The sequence below is a fragment of the Vulpes vulpes genome, chromosome 12, assembly GCF_048418805.1.
Source record: "Vulpes vulpes isolate BD-2025 chromosome 12, VulVul3, whole genome shotgun sequence".
NCBI classification, from domain to species: domain Eukaryota; kingdom Metazoa; phylum Chordata; class Mammalia; order Carnivora; family Canidae; genus Vulpes; species Vulpes vulpes.
In genome coordinates, this window is record NC_132791.1 from 128,284,588 (window position 1) to 128,305,840 (window position 21,253).

The following is a 21,253-nucleotide window of genomic DNA, read 5'->3' on the forward strand; positions in this document are numbered from 1 at the left end:
ATGGATAAACTGAGGGAGAAGTGGCTAGTGTTGAAAATGGCATGGACGGTATATAAGCACAGGGATCCTCTGCCTTCTGTGTAGGAACTTTCCATATGTACTATTCTTAGAAATGGTAGTGTTGCACAGACAGGCTACCCCAGGCCATTCTGACATGAGGGCTGTTGAATCATTATGTTCCATTTAAACACTACTTAAAATTGGACTGCTACATTAATTTATTTTAAGATGATTTTTTTTTTCCATGTAAGGCTACTTGCTAGGTACATATTTTGGTCTTCAAACTAATCATCTCTATAAATTATCTCCATTCTGTCTACAAACCCACATTCAACTGTGGGTGACTCTGCTTTGGTCACTAATGGAACCTCTTTTCTTACCACTTTTGACCACTTTGTGAAGGCTTGAGTGCATCCAGATAAAAGGGAAGAAAATCCTTTCCAACCCAAGCTATTGTCATAGCCGCTGATTTTAGTTTTCAAAAATCAATGCTGTCATGGTATAATTTACAGGAAATAGAATGTATCCCTTTTAAAGGTACAATTTAGTCATTAATGATAAAGGTGTGTTGTAGTATAAAATCATCCCACTCGGGATGCAGAACACTTCTGTCATGCCAGAAGGTACCCTTGTGCCCTTGACCTCCTCTTCAGGTGATTAGTAATCTGATTTCCATTCCAACTCACTAGATTAGGTTTTCCTATTCTATGACTTTATATAAGTGAAATTGTAAGGTAATCATTCTACCACACATGGCTTCTTTGAAATGAAATGGAAACATAATGTTTTCATCTGTGTTACTGGGTGTGTCAGTAATTTGCTCCTTGTTTACTGCTGAATAGTATTCCAGTGTATGCATGTAGCATGCTTTGTTTATTCATGCATGCATCTATAATGGATATTTGGGATGTTTCCAGTGTTTGATCTCTTCATTTCCGAGGAAACAGTGGGCCCTTGCTGTGGAGTGGCTCTCTGCCCAGCTTCTGGGGATGGATGATTCCAATTCTACATCCCTAGGTGTATTGCCGAGCCTCCTTCCTGTGGTCTGGATACCACCTTAGCAGGCTTACGCTCAGTGGTATGTAGCACTGGCTGGTGGAGAGACTCTTACACAAAATCCTCAAGGTGTTTCAAAATTAAATAAATATAAAAGTAGAAGGGAAGCAAGGCACATTTCTGCTTTCTTCCCTGCAATGTCTCTCTGTGTGGCAAGGAGCAAAAGATGATGCTGCAAAATGTGTGGGGTAAGTAGCTGTGTAAAATCAAATCACCCTGAGAAAAATCTCAGGTTGGAATCTACACAGTGCATTTTATTCTAATTAATAGAAATTTAACACTTATCCTAGAAAACAAGAAGCTAAACTGCCTGACTCACATGTCAAAAGGCAAGTTCGTTTTTTATTGTACAGGGTTTTAGAACAACAGTAGTACAGCTATGAATAGTTAACATATGTGCACATAGCCACACACCCACACATGCACAGGATACTTTAATAGCTCTGGATCCTTATTCTCTTAAGAGAATAAGGCAATAATCCCAGGAGTGTTTTCAGGATATAAAGAGGTATGAAGGATTAATATCTGCATTTTTTGTTAGTCTCGTTATTAGCCCACCTTCCACCAAGTATAGCTATAAGATAAATTGGCTAGATTGAGTTTGTTTCTGGGACAATCAATTGAATATGTGCTTATAAAAAGCAGTGGCGTCTCTGAGTCTTCTTCCCAGGCTCCTTATTTTGAAGAGTCCTCCATTATTTTACAATCCACTTCTCCAATAAACGTTTGCTGGCACTCCCCACACTCTGACATTCTGAATATCCTGGTTACAGGTTGTTTTTCACATTTGTTTCCTTCTCTAGTATCTGAGACCATGGGAGCGAGGGACTGTTCTGTTTCACTTGAAGCCCTGGCATCTAGAAACAGTGTCAGATGGAGTAGGTCATCCATGTATATTTTGTAAATGAGTGGAGGAGATGCAAGAGGAGTCCCACCAAAAGTACATGTAACTCAACAGGAGGAATAGGCACTGCATGGGGAATATGGTCAGTGGTGCTGAGGTAGCGCTGTGTGGGGATAGACAGCAGGACACTTGTCGACAGCACAGCATGATGTATAGAGACATGGAGTCACTGTATTGTGCACCTGAAACTAATACAATGGTGTCATCTATATACAGATAAGAAAAGTTAAAAAGATAAGCTCAACTGGCTAAGCTGACAATAATTAACCTTCTCTATTTTTCTAGTGTCAAATATCTCTATTTAAAACAATAATACTGCTTATTGTATGCTTACAACATGCCAGGCAGTGTTCTCTGCAGTGTCTACATTTTCACTGACTTAATGCTCAGAACTCTTATGGAATTATTTTACAGGTAGAAGGACCAAAGCTTGAGAAAGTTCAATGTCTTGCCTGAGAATCAATGGTTAAAATGCCATATCAGATATTCTGAATCTGAGCCTGCCTTTTAGTCTTTATGGGGTCCCTAAAAACAGAGCCATCTGACATGGGAGAGCAATAGAAAAGAAAACTTTTGGTGCAGGTGCAAAATGTTCCCATTCCTAAAAGCAGCACAGCTTCACAGAAGCTCAGAGCTGTGGCATGGGGTACAGGACGCAGGCCTTCAGCTTCTGAAATGCTGTAGACCTAACATCTGTTTCTCCCCAGAATCTGGGTGCCAGAAACCTGTTGCCCAAGGGGAAAGCAGTAGGGGGTGAGCTTCTTTGGAAGCTGATTAGATCCGAGGGCAGAACCGAATGAGAGTCTCACCCTTAGAAAAGAGGCTCCAGGCAGACTCTTTGCCTTCTCCACGATGTGAGGACACAATGGACACAATGGTCTGTCAGCAGCCTGCAATCCGGGGAGGGGCCCACACCACAGCCCCACCAGAGCTGTGATGAGTAGGCCCCTCTCCTTCACAAGAATCGGTCTGGGGTATTTTGTTTTAATGGCCAGAACAAAGATGCCAAAGCAGGAGTGACTTTTCCAGATGACACTTCCTAATTGCTCATGAACGGGAGAGTCAACATGGTGTGAGTTGGACCCTATGTGGACATTCCCACTTCTCACATATTCTCCAATCCTTCACTTCCTACTCTGATGTCACTCAAGTGCCAATAAAGGCAACTTTGGAAAATGCACTCCCAGCGCAGGCTAGGCTTCAGAGAACTGAGTATTTCTTGGTTGGGAAACAGGATGTGTAGGCACCAACTGTGGGTATTTCTCAATCAGTGTACACGCCCTGCTGAAAAGGAAGGTGGAATATGCTTTCGGTTTCATAGCACACATCAAGGCTGACAGAGACAAATCATGGCCGGTGAGTTCTTGCTGTCTATAAGGGCATGTCTTGGGGAAAAGCTGGTTCTGGTTGGCCTTGAGTTATGTGACTGTTCAGGGGAGCAGACATGAGTGCTAGGGCTGAGGAGCAGGCAGGAGGGCAGGGGAAAAGAGAGGGCTTGTGGAGCTTTCCACAGCCTGCAGAAAGGTGAGGCTGGGCCAGGAGGGAATGGGCTTTGCTTGTCACTGTTTTGCAATCCTAACTCAATTTGAAAGGCCTTGGTCTGACAGGGGATGCCTAACTGGCACAGGACAGGGACCAACAGCTCATGTCCCCAAAGGAAATTGGACATAACTGTTCACAACTCTCTGATGCAGAATTGAACACCCGTGGGGCTGTAGGGCTGGTCGGCGGTGTGACCCCTGGTTTCCACATGCAAATGGCAGGAGTGCACATGGTCCTCAGGCTGCGGGGCCAGAGCTGCAGGAACAGAGTGACAGTAGGGTCTCAGGACTCCTGTGCCACCTGCAGAGGGTTGGCCTCCTGACTGCATGTAGAGCAGGTGACTACTTGTTGCTGACCTGAGAGGGAATGAGGCTGTTTTCATGACTTGAGGAATCCTTATCTTCACCAGACAAGGTCCTGAAGGACAAGAGAAGGCAATTTGTCCGGTCAGTAGACATGGGGACCATCAATGGGTTGCTGGATGAACTCTTTGAGAAAAGAGTGCTGAACCACGAGGAGATGGAGCGAGTGCGGTGTGTACACTCTACAGTTATGGATCAGGCCCGAGTTCTGATTGACAACGTCCTCCGGAAAGGGCCAAATGCATGCCAGATTTTTATTTCTAATATTTGCAATGAGGACATTCACCTGGCACAGACGCTGGGGCTCTCCTCAGGTAAGGATCAGGGGGTCTAACTGCAGTCCAGAGAGAACCATGTCCTTGTGCCCAATGCTGGATTTCCTCCTTGGTTTGTTTAGTTTGCAGACACCTGCCTTGTTCCTGGCTCCAGGGCCCCATTTCTGTACCCCAGCTCTACTGCGTGGTTCCTGTTTCTTTCTTCTACTTTCTGGCCCTTTGGCCTCAGGAGCCTCCTTTGATTAAAATTCATTCTCCATCCTGAATATGTGGTGGCTCCTTTGTAGAAGTTCATGAGGACAGTCTGAAAATCTTCATACTATGTTCTCCACTCAACCTGGCAAAGCCCTCACTCAGTGTCTCTCTTTTTTCATTTATCATATCCCCCCCAAATTAAAGACAATCAATAGCCAAATACCACATCTTTGCCCCATTCCTCTCCAAGCACAATCCTGGAGCCCTGGAGGCACTTGTCCAACCCACTGAGAAACTCTCAAGCTGTCACATGATGCTCTTTGTCAGGGCTGTCATGGCTTTGTCTCTCCCTCTTCCATCTGCCAATTTTTATATGTCCATAGATTATGACAATGAGATGTAGTATCTGGATGCACTTGAAGGGGAGAGACCTTCCTAAAAGAAAGTTCTTGGTCATAAGAAGACCTATTGCGGATGCCATAGATAGGCCTCCTCTAGAAAATGTTCTTGAATTCACTTCTGGTTAATTTATTGCAGCAGTCTTGATGGAAAGGATGGGCCAAACTGTGGTATGCTGCCTTTGGCTTGAAGCTTTGATTCCCCTCCATGTAGAGAAGGGAAATGGACCATATTTTGTCTATGGATATCCTGTCTTCAATAAGTACTGTGAAATGAAGATTCGGGAGTATTTCTCATTTGTTAGCTTATGCCAATTCCAGAGGCTTCCAGAATAAGCTTCTTGGGTTTTGTCATACTGAGATCCTCATAAAACAAGAAACAAATTGATTCCATTTTTGCCCTTAAAACTGGCAATCATAAAAGTGATCCAGGAGGATCTATTAAAAGGTTTGAGTAACTCTATGCAACTAAACACTGTAACTGTGGCTTCCCATTGTTTTTCTCTTCTGTGTGAGGCTTCTTTCACCTAGTAGGGGAAGGGTGATGGTCAGGGGTCTTGGCACATGTGTAATGAGACCAGGCCGTTTGTAGGATGGAGGAGTAACATACTGATTAGGAGCCCGTGGATGATTGTGGGGACAGTTTGCATTTGTATCTTGGCTTGACCACCTTCCTGTCCCATGACACTTGGGAAACTGACTTATCACTGCTGAGGGTGGACCAGGTGGGCCACCTCACCCTCATTCTCTGCTGTCATAAGTCTTAGCAGAGCTTAAGTGCACATGTGGCACGCACCTGTTAGGCAGTAGTGTTCATCCCAGGAGCCACCTTGAAACATGAGAATTAAGAGACCTTTTGGTTCCATGTCTGATGCTGTCTCAATTCCCCTTCATCATAGAAAGCAGAAATAAGGAGACTTACAGATACTCCTTTGCTTTGCCTCCAGTGTGAAAGTTCAATTACTCAGGCATAGTCACTTTGGCTTCCCTGTGATAGCTGTAATGCTAAGCTAACTGTACCTTGAACAGGCCTGCAGGTGTGTTCAGGAGGGTTGTCCAATACAGCAGGCGGGATTCTTCAGAGATGATAAGTGACTATTTTAATGTCCTGAATCTTTGCTCAGGTTCACCATCTGGAAATGATCATACCAAACCAGACTCTCAAGTAGAAGTTCCTTCTTTACCAGGTAATGGTATTTTCCAAATAAGAACATTTTTTTTAACTTCATCTTTTTTGACATTAATTCTAGGTTCACGGGATGACCCCACGGTGAGAGGGCAATGGGTTATTCTCATGGATTGCTCCTATGTCTTTTTCTCTTAATCTATGTGTTATAGCAGAGGCCATCCCTGCAGCTTTACTACCATGTTCATACTCACAAATCTAAATGTGCCCCAAACCTGACCACCCACTTTAACACCACACTTCACTATTCTAGTGCCTTCTAAACATATGCACTCATGTCTTCCTTAGAGAGTTTTATCTCTATGTACCAGAGAGCTGAGGTTATCATCATTCCCCTACCTTGCTTCTTCTCCATTTTTCCCCTGTCTTCGTTAATGGTACCACTATTACCCAGTTATTCAAACCAGAAATCTGGATTATCTTGGGGTTTCTTTTCCCTCACTTCCAACATTCAAGCAGTGGCCAAGTTTACTGATTGATTCCTCTTTCAGATCCAGATCCTTCTTTCCACTTCTATTTTTTCCTACTATATTTCAGAATCCCTACTCTTACAGTGGCCTATGATTCTTCCAGCCATAACTCTTACTATACTTTTCTTGTCATTAAAAAAATAAATAAATCTATCCTTTTCCCCCACTGAACTTTAATCTTTATGGGGAAATGAGACATATCTGAATTATTCATAGGTAAGTTCCCATCACAGTGGTTGTTGACTCAGTATGCATGCAATAAATGTTTGTTAAAATATTATTTAACTGAATAATTTCATCAAAATTGTTAGTATCTAGGCCATGTGAAAAATATTTAACACATACCAACTGTGTTATAGATCTTGCTCTATGGACTGTTCAGAGAGTAATGGACAAACAAGGTTCCTGCCTTTATTCATCTTATAAAGATACACAAATATGAAAGATTAGGTATTTAAGAATTTCCACCATCAAATTAAAGCTAGCCAAAAATTGGGGGTAGAAATGACACTTATATAACCATATCAGCTAAGATGATATGGAATGCTATCCCAGATAGTAGTAAATTAACCAAGTGTCAAGTTAATCTACCTTACTGAAAGAACTCTAGATGTACTAATTCATGTATTCATTAGTTTATGCATTCAACAAATATGTAAGTGGACCAAGTATTTTAAGCACAAAGATATGGGAATGAGATGTGGGTACAAAGATATGAATTCAAAGACATCATACTTTCACCAAGAAAATTAAATACAGGCAAAAGAAAAGATCCTACAGTCTAGTGGGAAAAATGTACAGTTCTAGGCAACAGCATGGACTTTCTTTGGAACATATATTAAAAATAGGACCGTCATCATCACTATGAGAAAGAGAAATAGGGAAGAAGTAGGAGGCCAGGAAGTTAGCATTAGGCCTAGTGTCACAGAAGAAAGATGAGAAGCTCCTCCCAAAAATCGTAAGTGGGGATGAATCATTAAACACAGCCAAAAAAAAAAAAAAAAAAAAACCACAGCCCAGTGTGAACAGGATGGGCCAAGAGAACTCCATGCGTACGAGAGAGGACATATTTTACAGGGCAGATGGTGAAAGAGAAGGTGTTTTCAGGGGTATTTCCCATAATGGGGAAATTGCTAGAGATGGCAAAACTTACGTAGTACCCATAGTTGAAGGAGTCTTTGTATTTCTGACAGAAGACAAACACGACAAAAATCCATTTAAGATTTTGGAAACTGTGGGCAAAGAACTCATTACTGATGTTTTGCATGGCTTGTTGGAAAAAGATATCCTGAAATTGGAGGATGCAGAAAAGAAAACATTTTATGATGCCAAACCTGAAGACAAGCCCTGGGTCATTCTGAACTCTGTGAGACAGAAACGCCAGGAGGCAGGTCAAGCCCTTGTCCATACTTTCTTTAATACGGACAAATATTCCACCAGTGTAGAAGGTAAACTGAAAGCACTTACAATGGGTGTCTCAAATTTTCCAGAAATTACTTAACTCCAAGGTCCCTCTAGGATCCTCCATAATCCCACCACCCTTCCAGTACTAAAGTATAATTTTCACTAACTCTTTCATCATCTTTTGAGAGTCCACCTTGTCTTTTATAGAAGGAGATCCAATTTCCAATTAGCTAAGAAGCTGAGTCCTCGTGCTTATATTGCTCACAGAAAGAGCTGACAGTGCAAACTGTGCAGTAAGGCATGTGAGTCCAGGTTCTATCACTATGGATGTTCTATGATTTCATTTTAGCTTCCTAACCTCCCTGAGCATCAGTTTCAGCATCTGTGAAATGGTCACAATTTTGGCAACTTCTTCACAGGGTAGGTACATCGTGGCAGGCACAGGCTAACAACCTCTAAGACAGTAGGAGCTCTTACCCAGAATTCTCCTCTGGGCTCCAGATATACTTAGCACCAGAGGCACATTCAACATTTTTGCCCCAATACTCCACTGACATCACAAAACTACATCTACAGAGTTAAACACTTAATTCCTCCCATCAGATTTGTTCTGCTTCTAATCTCTTTATATCATATTAAGAAGGACTACATGCCACCAAGCTTCTTCATCCAGAGCACAAGTGTTCTCTTCATGAGTGAATAGTAGCTCTCAGCACAGTGCCCGCCACCACAGGCATGTAATAAATATAGGATAAATACGACAGTGGAAGGACAGGCATGCAGTAAATATTAGTTATCATAATTATTATGATAAAGCTTTCTAGGGCTTATGTATTTCTGTAAGTTACAAAATATGGTCAGGGGCACACCTGTAAAGTGTCCAATCTATTAAAACATTTTAAAACTTCTGACCTAGATTAAATTCTAAGTATTACTAAGGCATAAATATATATACTCTTGCCCAAGTTCATCAGTGACAGACTTAATTCACTGTAGAAGTTAACCTCAAAACCCAGCCCTGAGATCTCAGAGTTTATTAATAATAACAATAGCAATAATAAACAAAAGGCAACTGTAGGGACCTCACTATAGCATATATGCTTTTTCAAAAAGTTCTACATGGAGAAGGGATACTCTGTCCAGCCGGGCATACATACTAATCTGATGGGTGTTCAGTACCGTGGCCTAAGCTGTGTTCTCATTAATATTTAAGTTTGTCCTTATGCAGTTTTATTACTTTCTCTTAAATCTGAGGTAGAATGGGAACAATTTGGATTAAAAAATTTTCAGAGATAATTCAGCAAATGGGAATCAAAACTGAAGTCATGGGAGCTTCAAAAGAATTTCAGCAACCCCAGGAATCACAATGAGCATCAAACTGAGATAACAGCGGGCCATTGACAGAGTCTGGCAGTCAGAAGGCAGGTGGAGGTCCTCTCACCATGTGTCCAGTGGCTCCCTGGGCTCTCTCTGCACACAAGATCTCTGGAGGAATCCCAGGGCACCCGCAGGCAGGGAAGCTGGATGAGCTGGGCTACTGGTGTACGTAAAGACCTTGACCTGGCCTTCTGGACACGGATATGATTCTGATTTATTTCATTTAACAAACTCCTATATGTGCATGCTATGTGACAGTCACTTAATCTGAGGAGTAACTACTCAGATTCCTACTTGCCAAGGAAGACGGCTTGGTCTTACCATGTACAAGTCTCTTCCTTTTCGTGTCAGTTTAAGGGGCTTCCTGCATATTTCATTAAGTAACAGATAAGACAAACATTAACATTTCTATCTAAACTCCTAATTCTCTCATTTATTTCTGTGTGCTGCCAGGTGAACCGAACCCTCTTTGGGCAGCAAGCTGCCCTGTAATATTTATTATGTTGTAATGAAAGGATTCATTTTCATGCTTACTATTAAATGTGAGATAGAAATCCTATCTAACCCCCAATTTTATCTGCAAACATGGTATCTGTACACAGATAGAAAATGGTCATTAGGAGCTGATGTTTATTAAGTTAGAGTGTTCACCAAACCTGGACACAACCTGGAAACAGAGGAGACTTTTGAAGCGAAAACATATCTTCTGATCAGAGACTAACTAGCCCAGGACCCTGGATGTCCTCACATTGTAAAATGTTCTGGAATACAAAGAAAGAGCATGGGTCTCTTTTTAAGAAATGTCTGAAAACTTGGTTTCCTTCATCTCCAGAAGTCAGGTTCTTAGCATTCAGTTTAGAAAGACATTTTAAAAAAATGTTATTTAAAAATGAATGGTAACAAATGAATAAAATAGGGAAAAAATATAAAATACAAAAACTGAAAAGTTTATACAGGATAACATTGGTTTTCTCACTTAGATAAAAGAAAACCAGAGGAGTCTTGGTTGGTTTGTGTCACTGAACACAAAGGTTAATTCCTTTCATGAACAAAATCCTTGTTATATTAGCTCTTGGCAAACTGCTAAATTCTGTTTATGAATTCCTCTTCCTCATTTCTCCAAGGGCAGGCTCAGAGCTTTCCAAGCTTCTCACGCAATCTCAGTTAAGTGAGGTCATGAAGGGTCGGAGAGTTCTCCAATTCTCTAGGGATTAGGTCAGGGTGAGTTAGAGACAAACTTCTCCAAGTTGGAAGAGGTATTTCTTCATATTTGAAAACGTGGGTTGAAAACTTAGTACCAATTGTTTCACACTTTGGGGAAAGGAGACCAGGGGCATGTGAGAATCCCTGACAGACAACTGTCCCTTTGACCTTGGACGCAGGATATCATTTCTCCTTTAAGTTGCAACTCTGTTAGGAGCCACTGCAGCCTATCTCCTCTGCAAAGGTCAAGTGTACCAGCTGAGAAATACCTGGATGGTATACAATTCAAATTTTTGTGATGTGTCTGGTTTGTGCGTGTATGTCTATATGCACTGTATGAAATAGGAGTGGACTCAGGATTGTACGATGTCCTACAGGGTAGCTGTTGGCCACACCGGGCTACTCAGGGCTTGAGTTGTGATTAGAATACATGTTGAGAGGATGCGATTTCAGATATATCATGCAAAAATATATTAGTAATATTAACTAATTTCACCTGCTTCCTTTTAGTTTTTTAACAAGGACATTTTGAATTGCATATGTGGATCAATTATATTTCTAAGGGATAGCAGTTCAATAACATTAACCTAGGATGTTCTTGCTCAGAGACGATGGAAAGTCCACATGGATGAGTGAGGACTCAAGAGTAAAACCATTGGAAAAATCTAACTTTTTGCTGAATATGTAAAAGCTAAATTTGACCCCAAATCATCAACGTGTTTTCCTAAAAATTATCAGAAATCTACTCTTGCATTTTCGGGTAGATCTGCTTTGTCTACTAACGGTCTTCCCCTTCTTTCCTACTCAAAATACATTTCCTCACATTAGAGGTTAAATACAATTATAACCCCTACATGTTGAAAAATCTTCTTCCCATGACTTCCCTTTTCTGTCAATATTCTTAAGAGATAATTTTGTCACAAAGGCAGGTATCCTAATTTCTATACCACAATATATCCCACAGCCTTCGTGGAAAACATGCCTGGGCCAAACATTCCTGACTCAGAAGAATCTACAGATACTCTCAAGCTTTGTCCTCCTGAAACATTTGTGAAAATGTATAAAGAGAAGGCTGAAGAGGTGCTGTGCTCCATCCATGAAATTGAGAATAAGAGAGAAACAACTGCTTTCACTATCTACATGATTTCTTAAAGCACTAATTGCAAAGTTGGGGAGCAAAGACAGTGGTAATATTACCCATTGATGCCCTGAGCAAGGAAGAAATCATGTGGCCTCACACAGACTTTGATTCTCTTTCAACCCCATGATAAATACAGATCTCTCATTTTGTTCATTTATTTGTTGTTGAATCTATTTGTGATTTATGGCAATTTTAGTTGTAGTCATAGAAGAAAAATGTTTATAAGAGACTATGACTGAGTAATAATTGTTTGCAATCTAGTTGAAAAGCCTAGATGTAAAGTGTATTTTTAAAATACAATTAAAGCCTGCATAGCATTGTATGTTGATATGTTTAAAAAAAAAAAAAAAAACAGTGCCAAATTAATAATGTCACCAAAGAAAAAGGATCATTGATGTATTTATTTTTGGCTGGAGCCAGTGTCAAGTGTCTCCTGGCTTTTACGAAACTGGATTTGAATCTTGAATGCTAAGAAAGATTTGACCAGGGAGAGAAGAGAGAGGAGGAGACAGTAGGAAACATTCTAGTCACCTTAAGATTCTTAAGTAACCATTCCAGTGACATACTGGGTCCTGTTCTGGGCTCTTAAGAGATAACTTACTTCCAATTTGTACTTCTTGCTACTGCCAACTCAATCCATCATCAAGAGTTGGGGGGGCAATGTCTTCTGGTACAGGACAAGGGACAGGGCAGCTAAACGAGTCCTTAGCACAGTAACAATGACTGGTAGATGAGGGTTTAAAAGGAGATTTAGGTAAATCCAACTCACTGTCTATATCCATTTCCTGTAGATCTACCCAATAAAGGAGAGAAAGGATCGTACTCGTCTGGCTCTCATCATATGCAATATAGAGTTTGATCATCTTTCTCCCAGGAATGGAGCTGAACTTGACATTGCAGGAATGGAGAGTCTGCTGGAGGGCCTGGGCTACAGTGTAGATGTGAAACGGAAACTCACTGCTAAGGTAGGAGACCCTGATGTGCCCCAAACATGTATATATTCAACACGCATCCTACTACTAACATGTTAGCTTTAGCATATTAGGCAAATACTTTGATATTTGGCCGTGTGTGTGTGTATGTGTGTGTTTAAGAAATGAAAGTAAGAGACGGGGGAAATCTGTGTCTTTTTTGAGCCTTAATATCCTCAGTTCCATAACTAGACAAGGTGATTGGCATGTGTATTTAGATAATCCTTAGTTCCAAAGTGGGATGATAAGAACCCACATTCTCCAGAAAACTCTAGAGTAATGTTTATTTAGTAGGAGTGTACTCATCACATAAGGACTGAGTCCCCACTTTGTCCCAGGCCTCTTCCTAGTGTTGGGCATAGGTCTGTACACACAATGGGAAGCACCCAGTTGCAGTGCTATAGGCTTGTTTGGTGCAGGATAATTGTACGCCAAGCAGAAAATTTCACAGATTTGGTGTGTCTCTGTAAGAGTAGAAAGAACATTTAAAGTAAGTGAAAAGAGAAAGGAAAAATGAAATATGAGAGTGAACTAGTGAGTGGGGAGCAATGATGTTAGATGGGATGGTCAAAAGAGACTTGTTCGGGGAGTTAACACAGGAGCAGCTACATGACTATAGGGAGCAAGACAGCTCTGGAAAGTTATGGATGAACTACATTCCAGGCAGGAGGACCAGAAGGGGGAAATCTGAATGGAATGGGAAACCTGAGCAGGGTGACCAGAGCCCAGGGGAGGATGAGACAGGGTGAGAGAGAAATATTCGTACATCAGAAGTTTAACTTTATTCTAAGCACACTGGGAAGAGTTTTACAAGGCTAGTGGCAGGAAGTATTTATGACCCAAGGCTTTTGTCAAGTAATGAAAGGAAAGATAGAAATGAAGAGGAAAAATGGAGAGTTTATATACTGTCACCTGCAGCAGAAAGTTCAACCCACTGCTCCATTATAGAAAGAAAAATCAAAAGACATTAGGGAGCAAACACTGCATGAAGGCATAGCAAGTGCAATCTTAAACTGCTGGTGATAAGCAGGAGGTGAGACCAACTGAAATGCTTGTCATATCAAACTAAGACCTGGTGGTCTTTTGCAGGGTATGGAATCAGTGCTACGGGAATTTGCCGCCCGCCCAGAGCATAAGTCCTCAGACAGCACATTCTTGGTGTTAATGTCTCACGGCATCCTGAATGGAATCTGTGGGACCGCACACAGCGTGGAAAATCCAGATGTACTAGCTTATGACACCATCTTCCAGATTTTCAACAACCGTCACTGCCTCAACCTCAAGGACAAACCGAAGGTCATCATCATCCAGGCCTGCAGAGGTGGTGAGTTCTGAGATAGAAACCCCAAAGGCCATGAAGGTGTCTGCAGAGAACTGCGCTGAGTGCTTTGTTTCTAGAGATGATCTTGGAGTCCATTCAGTGCAAATAAACTGGACTGAATTCAGGAAACACTAGTGCCTAGCGGGCTGGTATCACAAGCATTTGTCCTGTCAGCTAACACATTTCTGTTCAACTTAATCCAGGGTAAGTGGTGAAGAAGACTACCAGAATCCCTAAATCAAAGTGAAACACAAATATTCAGATCTTAGAGCAAAATGACTTTAATGATGGTTTTCCTTATTCATGCTTTACAGTCATTTTGACAATCTCTGGCTTGAGAATAATTTTTTTTGAAAGTGAGCATATTATGTAAGAGCACCATGCTTTTCTCTCAGACATGTTGAATGAGAAATGAGTAGGAAAGTGAGGGAACTTGGGATGGCAGTCAAAAACAATTCTTTTATCCTGACTTTCAATTGTCCTTGAGCTTTGTTGGAGCAATGTTTGGGGGAGAAGGAAACAAAAATAATTTAACTAAAACATTTAAGTGTGCTCCCTGAGATGAAGCAAATAAGCCTTTAACTTCTATGCTCTTCCTAGCAAATGGCTTCTTCTAGTTTTATGATGTTATCATTGTTAATCAGCACATGGCTGTAGGGACCCCAGAGAAAGGCAGAGTGCTGTGTGTGTGTGTGTGTGTATGTGTGTGTGTGTGTGTGTGTGTGAAACTGGTGAGAATAAATTCTTAAAAACAAAGAAGGGGGCAATTCTACTAGTCATACTGAGAGATACAGTGTGTAGAAAATTGATGTCTCCATAGAAAATCCTGGGGAACTGTGGGTCAGCGACTCTCCAAAAGCCTCGACAGACAGCTGGACACATCAACCTCTGATGCTTGAGAGCGATGCCATTCACAAGGTCCATGTGGAGAAGGACTTCATTGCTTTCTGCTCCTCAACCCCACGTATGTACCTCTCCATTGCATACAGGGATTTGTGGGCCTGGAGACACCGCTGAATGATTCTAGAAAATCAAGATAGCCTCTGTGCAGCCAGGATCCTAAGTGAATTTTAAGAGTTGTCAATCTATTTTAAATCTTATCTAGTCTGTTCTATGGAGACAAATATTCTTTTTTTCCCTTAATTTCTAAAACTGTGCTTTTATTATAAGTGTTGTGCTTTAGAGTAAAAGGTACACCAAACATTAAAACAATCTAATGCAAGGAACCCCCTTTACAATATGCCATTTTAAAACAGGTGATTGATTCTTTTCTATTAAATCATTCAACATTCTGAGAAGAGTTCTTACGGATCCTGGGACTGGCTGCCCTCTCTCAAATGATCAAGTGCAAGCTTTTTGCTCCATACTATCCACCTGATGTTGTCTGGAGTGTTGCCATTGGATGCCTCAGCAGGAAGTAGACGCCCCTTTAACAGAAGTAGAAAATGATCCTAAGGGGCTTATTAAAACTACTAACAGTATAGCAGTGTTTAGTTCTTGATTTCCATATAATCATCTGAAGAAGTCTTACATTTGGGTATCTATAATTTGCTAATTTTTATCTTTAGTCTTTTTAAACCACTCTATGCAATTAGGATTGACTTACAAAATGCTATGCATATTTACCATGTATGAATTGATGAGTTTGGAGATGAGTATATATCTGTGGAACTATCACCACAATCCATGCCATAAACATATCCATCTCCCCCAAAAGTTTCCTTTGGGTCTGTTCATCTATTTTGTTTATTATATCATGAAAGACAGCACCGCACACAATCTGTAAATGGCCACCCGTGTAAACATGGGGACATTCTTGAATCCTTCTGAACTTCTAGTTTTTCCTCTGTAAAATGGGATAATTCCAGTTATCTCTCAGCCTCTTTTGAAAGCCAAGCAGATGAACATAGGGCACAGAGTAAAAAGTCAGTCAGTGCTAAGTAGACAGTGCAATTGCTATGCCATCTTCTGAAGTTTTGATGAGCTGCCCGTTACTTGGACCTCTGTTAATTTGTTTGTTTCCTCTTTGTGGAAAATGAGTTAATGTAAGGTTATAAGTGCTTCTCCTAAACACATTCAGATAATTACTAAGCTATGCTTTAGGAAAAAACTGTAAATAAAATAAGGCCACAGCCCCAAGCTTACCACTTCCTGTCTTCATAGATAATGTGTCCTGGAGACATATCACAAAGGGATCTCTTTTCATTGCACAACTCATCACATGCTTCCAAAAATATTCCTGGTGCTGTCACCTAGAAGGGGTATTCCGGAAGGTAAGCTTGTCTTTCCTTTTCTAATCATTTGTTTGTTCAGGAAGGCTTTGCCAGGTGACAATGGCAAACTGTGTAAGGCAAACACAAGTAGAGTGGGACCTGGTTTCTGTCATCTAGGTATTTAAAATCTGATGTAGAAAAAAATGTCAATGCACTGTAGCAGGAGATAAAAATATTATCAAAAAATATATAAAATATAAGCTGTGTGTCATGGGGTGTAAGTTCTTAAATTTCAAAGAGTGGGAGGTTTTTGCATTAGTTTTCGTTGTTTGCTTTATTAAATAAATATAGACTAGGTGGTAAGTTGTAGGCTCTATCCTGGTGACAAAGGGGTGAATGAGATACATGTGACATAAGACTACATAGCACATACATGTTTATGAGACAGATGGTCACTGAACAAGTAGGCCAACAAACAATGTGTGATTACAGGTTATGATAGGGTCTGTAAAGAAAGAGACTGACCACATGTGGAAGTGAAGACAGGAGAAGACATTCTGTGTCCAGCTCTGAACACTCCTTAGTCCCTCCTCCTTCCTAGTTTTCTTTCCTCTGGGGCTCTCTCCTCCATGCACTAAGTATATGTATTTATATGTTCATTTTTCATCTGTATTTACTCACTCAAATGTGAATTTACGAAGGCAGGAATTTGCTAAATATCTCAACGTTCAAGCACATAGGAATTACTATTCATTGAATAAATACATAGATATGCCCCCTTTTTCATGGAGCAAAGGATTGGTATTAAGAATGTGGAAAAATGGGATCCCTGGGTGGCGCAGCAGTTTGGCGCCTGCCTTTGGCCCAGGGCGCGATCCTGGAGACCCGGGATCGAATCCCACGTCGGGCTCTCAGTGCATGGAGCCTGCTTCTCCCTCTGCCTGTGTCTCTGCCTCTCTCTCTCTCTCTCTCTCTGTGTGACTATCATAAATTAAAAAAAAAAAAAAAAGAATGTGGAAAAATATGGTTGTGTTTTTATTCAAAAACACAGAGAGGGGCAGCCCGGGTGGCTCCACGGTTTAGCGCCACCTGCAGCCCAGGGCCTGATCCTGGAGCCCCAGGATCGAGTTCCCACATCGGGCTCCCTGCATGGAGCCTGCTTCTCCCTCTGCCTGTGTCCCTGCCTCTGTGTGTGTGTGTCTCTCATGAATAAATAGATAAAATCTTAAAAAAAAAAAACACACACACACAGAGAGAACAGTTGCACTTTTCTGGAAAAAGAAGGCTATACCACTAGTAAATTGGAGAAGACAGCAGAGTGACATGCGTTGGGGTCTCTGTGAATAGGAACTCAGGAAGGTAAGTCCTGTTGAATGAATAGGATTTTGACATTGCACTTGAAAGGGATTTCCAGGAAAGGCTAGAAATAATTCATCTAGGTTAAGTAGGATCTCATTGATCAGTCTGTGGCAAAAGACTTCAGGTCAGCTGGTGGTGGGGATGTGAAAGTTGGTCAGTGTTATGTATTTAAGAACAAAATCCCAGGATTTGAGTCTCTTTGAATTGAGGACTTAGCCCTGGAGGACATTAACTCAGGATGGAAACAGGATAGAACAGGATAGAAAGTTGAGAATTCTCAAGATCCAGTTCTCATGAACAGACCTGTTCATGGAACAGGGGAACATGGAACAAGGGAAAATTGATCATCAAATCTATAGATCAGAAACAAAACAGGAAATGGAGTTTAAAGGGTTTGGATTAGACATAAAGTGTTTGAGATAAAGAGCATATTCTGACATGGACATCACTTTTTTAAAAGATTTTTTTATTTATTTATTCATGAGAGACAGAGAGAGAGAGAGAGAGAGAGAGAAGCAGAGACACAGGCAGAGAGAGAAGCAGGCTCCATGCAGGGAGCCCGACGTGGGACACCATCCCAGATTTCCAGGATTACACCCCAGGCCAAAGTCAGCACTAAACCGCTGAGCCACCAGGGCTGCCCATGGGGCATCACTTTTAAGAAGTAGGACAGCCGTGGCAGAGAGTTTGAGTGTCCATTGGGCTGGCTCCATCAACCTTAGAAGCACTCTGCATTCCCAGAATTTTCTGGCTCATAGTGGAAAATCTTTTCTGAGAATTCATAAGAGGCATGTCTCATCTAGCCCATCTTTTTGTTTTTAGGTACAACAATCATTTGAAAAACCAGATGTGAAAGCCCAGATGCCAACCATTGAACGAGTATCCATGACAAGATATTTCTATCTCTTCCCTGGCAATTGAAAAGAATAAGTATCAAGAGCTGTTAGCAGGTGAAGTAAACGGGAAAGTAATATTGGTGGTGAGGCCCAATGGCCAAATGGCAGCTAACAGCTTAGGTGGTCACATTAGTGTTTCTTGTTGATATAGTTTAGCAATTAGCTGCTATTTTCACTCTGCTTATGTGCATCCGGATCCTATATTCACCTCCACAATCAACCCTTCAGTGAGGTAAATGAAACCAAGAGAGAAGTAATAAAGTGTGAAGGACACAGGGTAGCAATTATTAAAACAGAAATGTCCTCATCCCTCCATTATTACTTATATTCACCTCTCGCATTCTCTCCCGACCTGCCCTCCCACATGCCAAGTTACCACATATTACCTCCGATCCCCAAAACACAGAAAACAGAGGGGTTGATCATGGAGAAAGAAGGACTTTGGTCCTCTAAGTACATGCACTACATCATGTCTGTGAGCTACCATCGCCAGACAGCATAAAACCTACCTTGTACAGGGGCAGACTCTGGTTCTGCACTGTTCTCACAGTGTGGATCTCAGAACACTCAGAGTGTGTGTTCACATTTGCACATACTGCTCAGAAACTCCTTTAGTATCCATCTTAACACTTATTATTGTTTATTATTTTTGGTCAAAATATTTTAGAATGAGTATATCAAGGTTAGATCCCACAACTATTTTACTCACTCGGAGCAGCTTTATATCACTCTAAATCACTCATAAGCAATTATGAGTCTCCCTCTTAGAAACATAATTTAAATTCTATTTAATAGTGAGGTTTATCTCAGTAGTTTAAATATGTGCCCATGCCATCTCCTACCCTGGGTTTCTAACACATAGATTGCATAATTGCTCAAATATTTCAGTATAACAGCTTTTAAGGCCGAATTAGTCCAATAGAACAACACTTGGGGATTGAGTCACTTATGGGACAAGCACATCAAGCACATACTATGTTCTAGGTTCTTTTCTAGGTACCGGTACCAGGGAACAAAATAAGTGGAGTCCTTGCTCTGAGAAAGCCCACACACAAGTGAGGAGAGACAGACTCTAACCACACAAGGAAATCTATCCTGGGTCAGAAAGGGACAAGAGCTGCAAAAAATAAAGGAGAAAAAGAATAAAAAATGAGAGGCTAAAGAGACACACAAAGTGGATATTGTTGTGCCACAGATAGATTATTCAGGCAAAATTTCCTCCAAGTGATAAAATGGTGAAGTCAGAACAAAGAGTAGACATACTGGCGGGGGGTGGGAGGGAATCTTGTAGTACCTATGAGAGGAAATGTGTCCCAGCTCAGGGAATAGTAAATACAATCACCCTGAGGCAGAGACATGTCTCATGTGTTTACAGAAGTGCAACAAGGGTGTAGCCTGGAGGAGAATGAAATTGGGAAAAATGACAGACAAAATCAGAAAAGCAGTAGGAAACCTGATCACATGGACCTTAGTGGTCACATGGTAAAGACTTTAAATTTTTTATCCCCAGTGAGACAGAATCTTTTAAGTGCTTTTGCACAGAGAAATGATATAATCTAGTAACTGAGGTTTTGCAAAGATCCCCTGGAGTATTTTTCGGCAAACAGACTATAAGGGTCACAAATATAAACCAAAGGAAATGGCAAAATGCACCTGGAGAAGGATGGCTAAGGAATCACAAGGGATGGACTGAAGGCTTCCAGGGATTACTATCTTGACATTCTGCTCTCTTTCTCTCCGTCAGGCAATCATGGGCAGTCCAGCTCTTCTTGACCAACTTCAAAAAATACCTTTGCTACCATAGCATACTCATGTAACCTTTCGTATTTCAATAAAAACAAAAGCAAATGAACTGTGTCCCTTACGTCCTTTAATAGAGAATATGATTTCAGCTAAAATGTGACAGAATGGAAGTGGCATGGAAGAAGCTAGCTGGACTTTCCAGCCTTGTGACTCATACAGCGTCAGCACTTCTGGCTGAACATAACAGGCCATGACTTGCCCTCAGCAAAGGGTGACAGGAGAATGTCCCTATCTGGAGACAAGAATTGTAAACTGGTTAGATCCTCATTTATATACTTATCAAACCCTGGACCTATAGGATGATCTAGAGAAGTCTTCTAATTTATTATTTAACCAACATTGTAGGTTGACCTCATTTTTTTCCTTCAGTAAACTATGATTTCAGCAAATTAATATACCTGTCCAAACACAGTTAGCAGGTGATTGCTCTGGACTTGCTCTGGATTATGAGCTATTAACCACTGTGCTGTGTTACCTCTTCAAAGCAAGAAAGGACTAAAATTGTAGGGATTCTGAATTGTAGGAATTAACAGAATTTTTAACTGCTAGGGTTAACTCACACTACAAAGATTCATGACAGTTTTATTTCTGGACTTTGCCTTCCCATGTAGACATATAAGTCACATCACAAAGATCCAAAAATACATAGCACAGATGCCTTATTCTCTGACTACTGAGTGGTAATATTAGAAAGCCAATAACAGAAAGACTACCTTGCAACTGCATGTAGTTCAAAATGGGGATACAGGGGCAGCCTGGGTGGCTCGGCGGTTTGGCACTGCCTTCAGCCTAGGGCAGGATCCTGGAGACCCGGCATCGAATCCCACGTCGGGCTCCCTGAATGGAGACTGCTTCTCCCTCTGCCTGTGTCTCTGCCTCTCTCTCTCTCTCTTTCATAAATAAATAAAATATTTTTTAAAAAATGGAGATACACACATACACACAAGCACATACATATTCTATATACACATGCACAGAACTAAGTGTACATATACACACATACAAAAACAAGGAAGAAAAAACAAATGAACTAAGCATTCAACTTAAGGAGTCAGAAAAATACTAAACCAATACATAAAGAGAAGTAAGTAGATAATACAAATGAATAAGAATGCATGAATGAAATGGTAATGAAACAAAGGACTGAGCAGGTCACGGAAGCAAATGCTGGCCCTTT

The 21,253-nt window shown here is 41.0% G+C and overlaps 1 protein-coding gene across 2 annotated transcripts; it reads left to right on the forward strand.

The window, feature by feature from the left end:
* The first annotated feature begins 3,145 nt into the window (after window positions 1-3,145).
* LOC112925945 (caspase-1) lies at window positions 3,146-20,121 on the forward strand. 2 transcript variants are annotated; one of them, XM_026006762.2, is made up of 11 exons: window positions 3,163-3,316; window positions 3,912-4,178; window positions 5,857-5,919; window positions 7,582-7,836; window positions 11,337-11,452; window positions 12,305-12,478; window positions 13,574-13,808; window positions 14,626-14,769; window positions 15,969-16,078; window positions 18,200-18,327; window positions 20,018-20,121. In XM_026006762.2, the coding sequence occupies exons 1-10, from the start codon at window positions 3,310-3,312 to the stop codon at window positions 18,296-18,298; spliced, it is 1,470 nt and encodes a 489-aa protein (XP_025862547.2). In that variant the 5' UTR covers window positions 3,163-3,309; the 3' UTR covers window positions 18,299-18,327; window positions 20,018-20,121. The 2 variants fall into 2 exon arrangements, with proteins under 2 accessions (XP_072586025.1, XP_025862547.2); XM_072729924.1 differs by lacking the exon at window positions 7,582-7,836 and having other exon boundaries at window positions 3,146-3,316.
* Window positions 20,122-21,253: the final 1,132 nt, after the last annotated feature.

What these genes read in the sequence shown, in the direction of transcription:
- LOC112925945 (XM_026006762.2), top strand. An exon ending in GACGCTGGGGCTCTCCTCAG is followed by an intron (nt 4,179 to 5,856) that starts GTAAGGATCAGG and finishes ATCTTTGCTCAG; the next exon opens with GTTCACCATCTGGAAATGAT. An exon ending in TAGAAGGGGTATTCCGGAAG is followed by an intron (nt 16,079 to 18,199) that starts GTAAGCTTGTCT and finishes TTTTGTTTTTAG; the next exon opens with GTACAACAATCATTTGAAAA.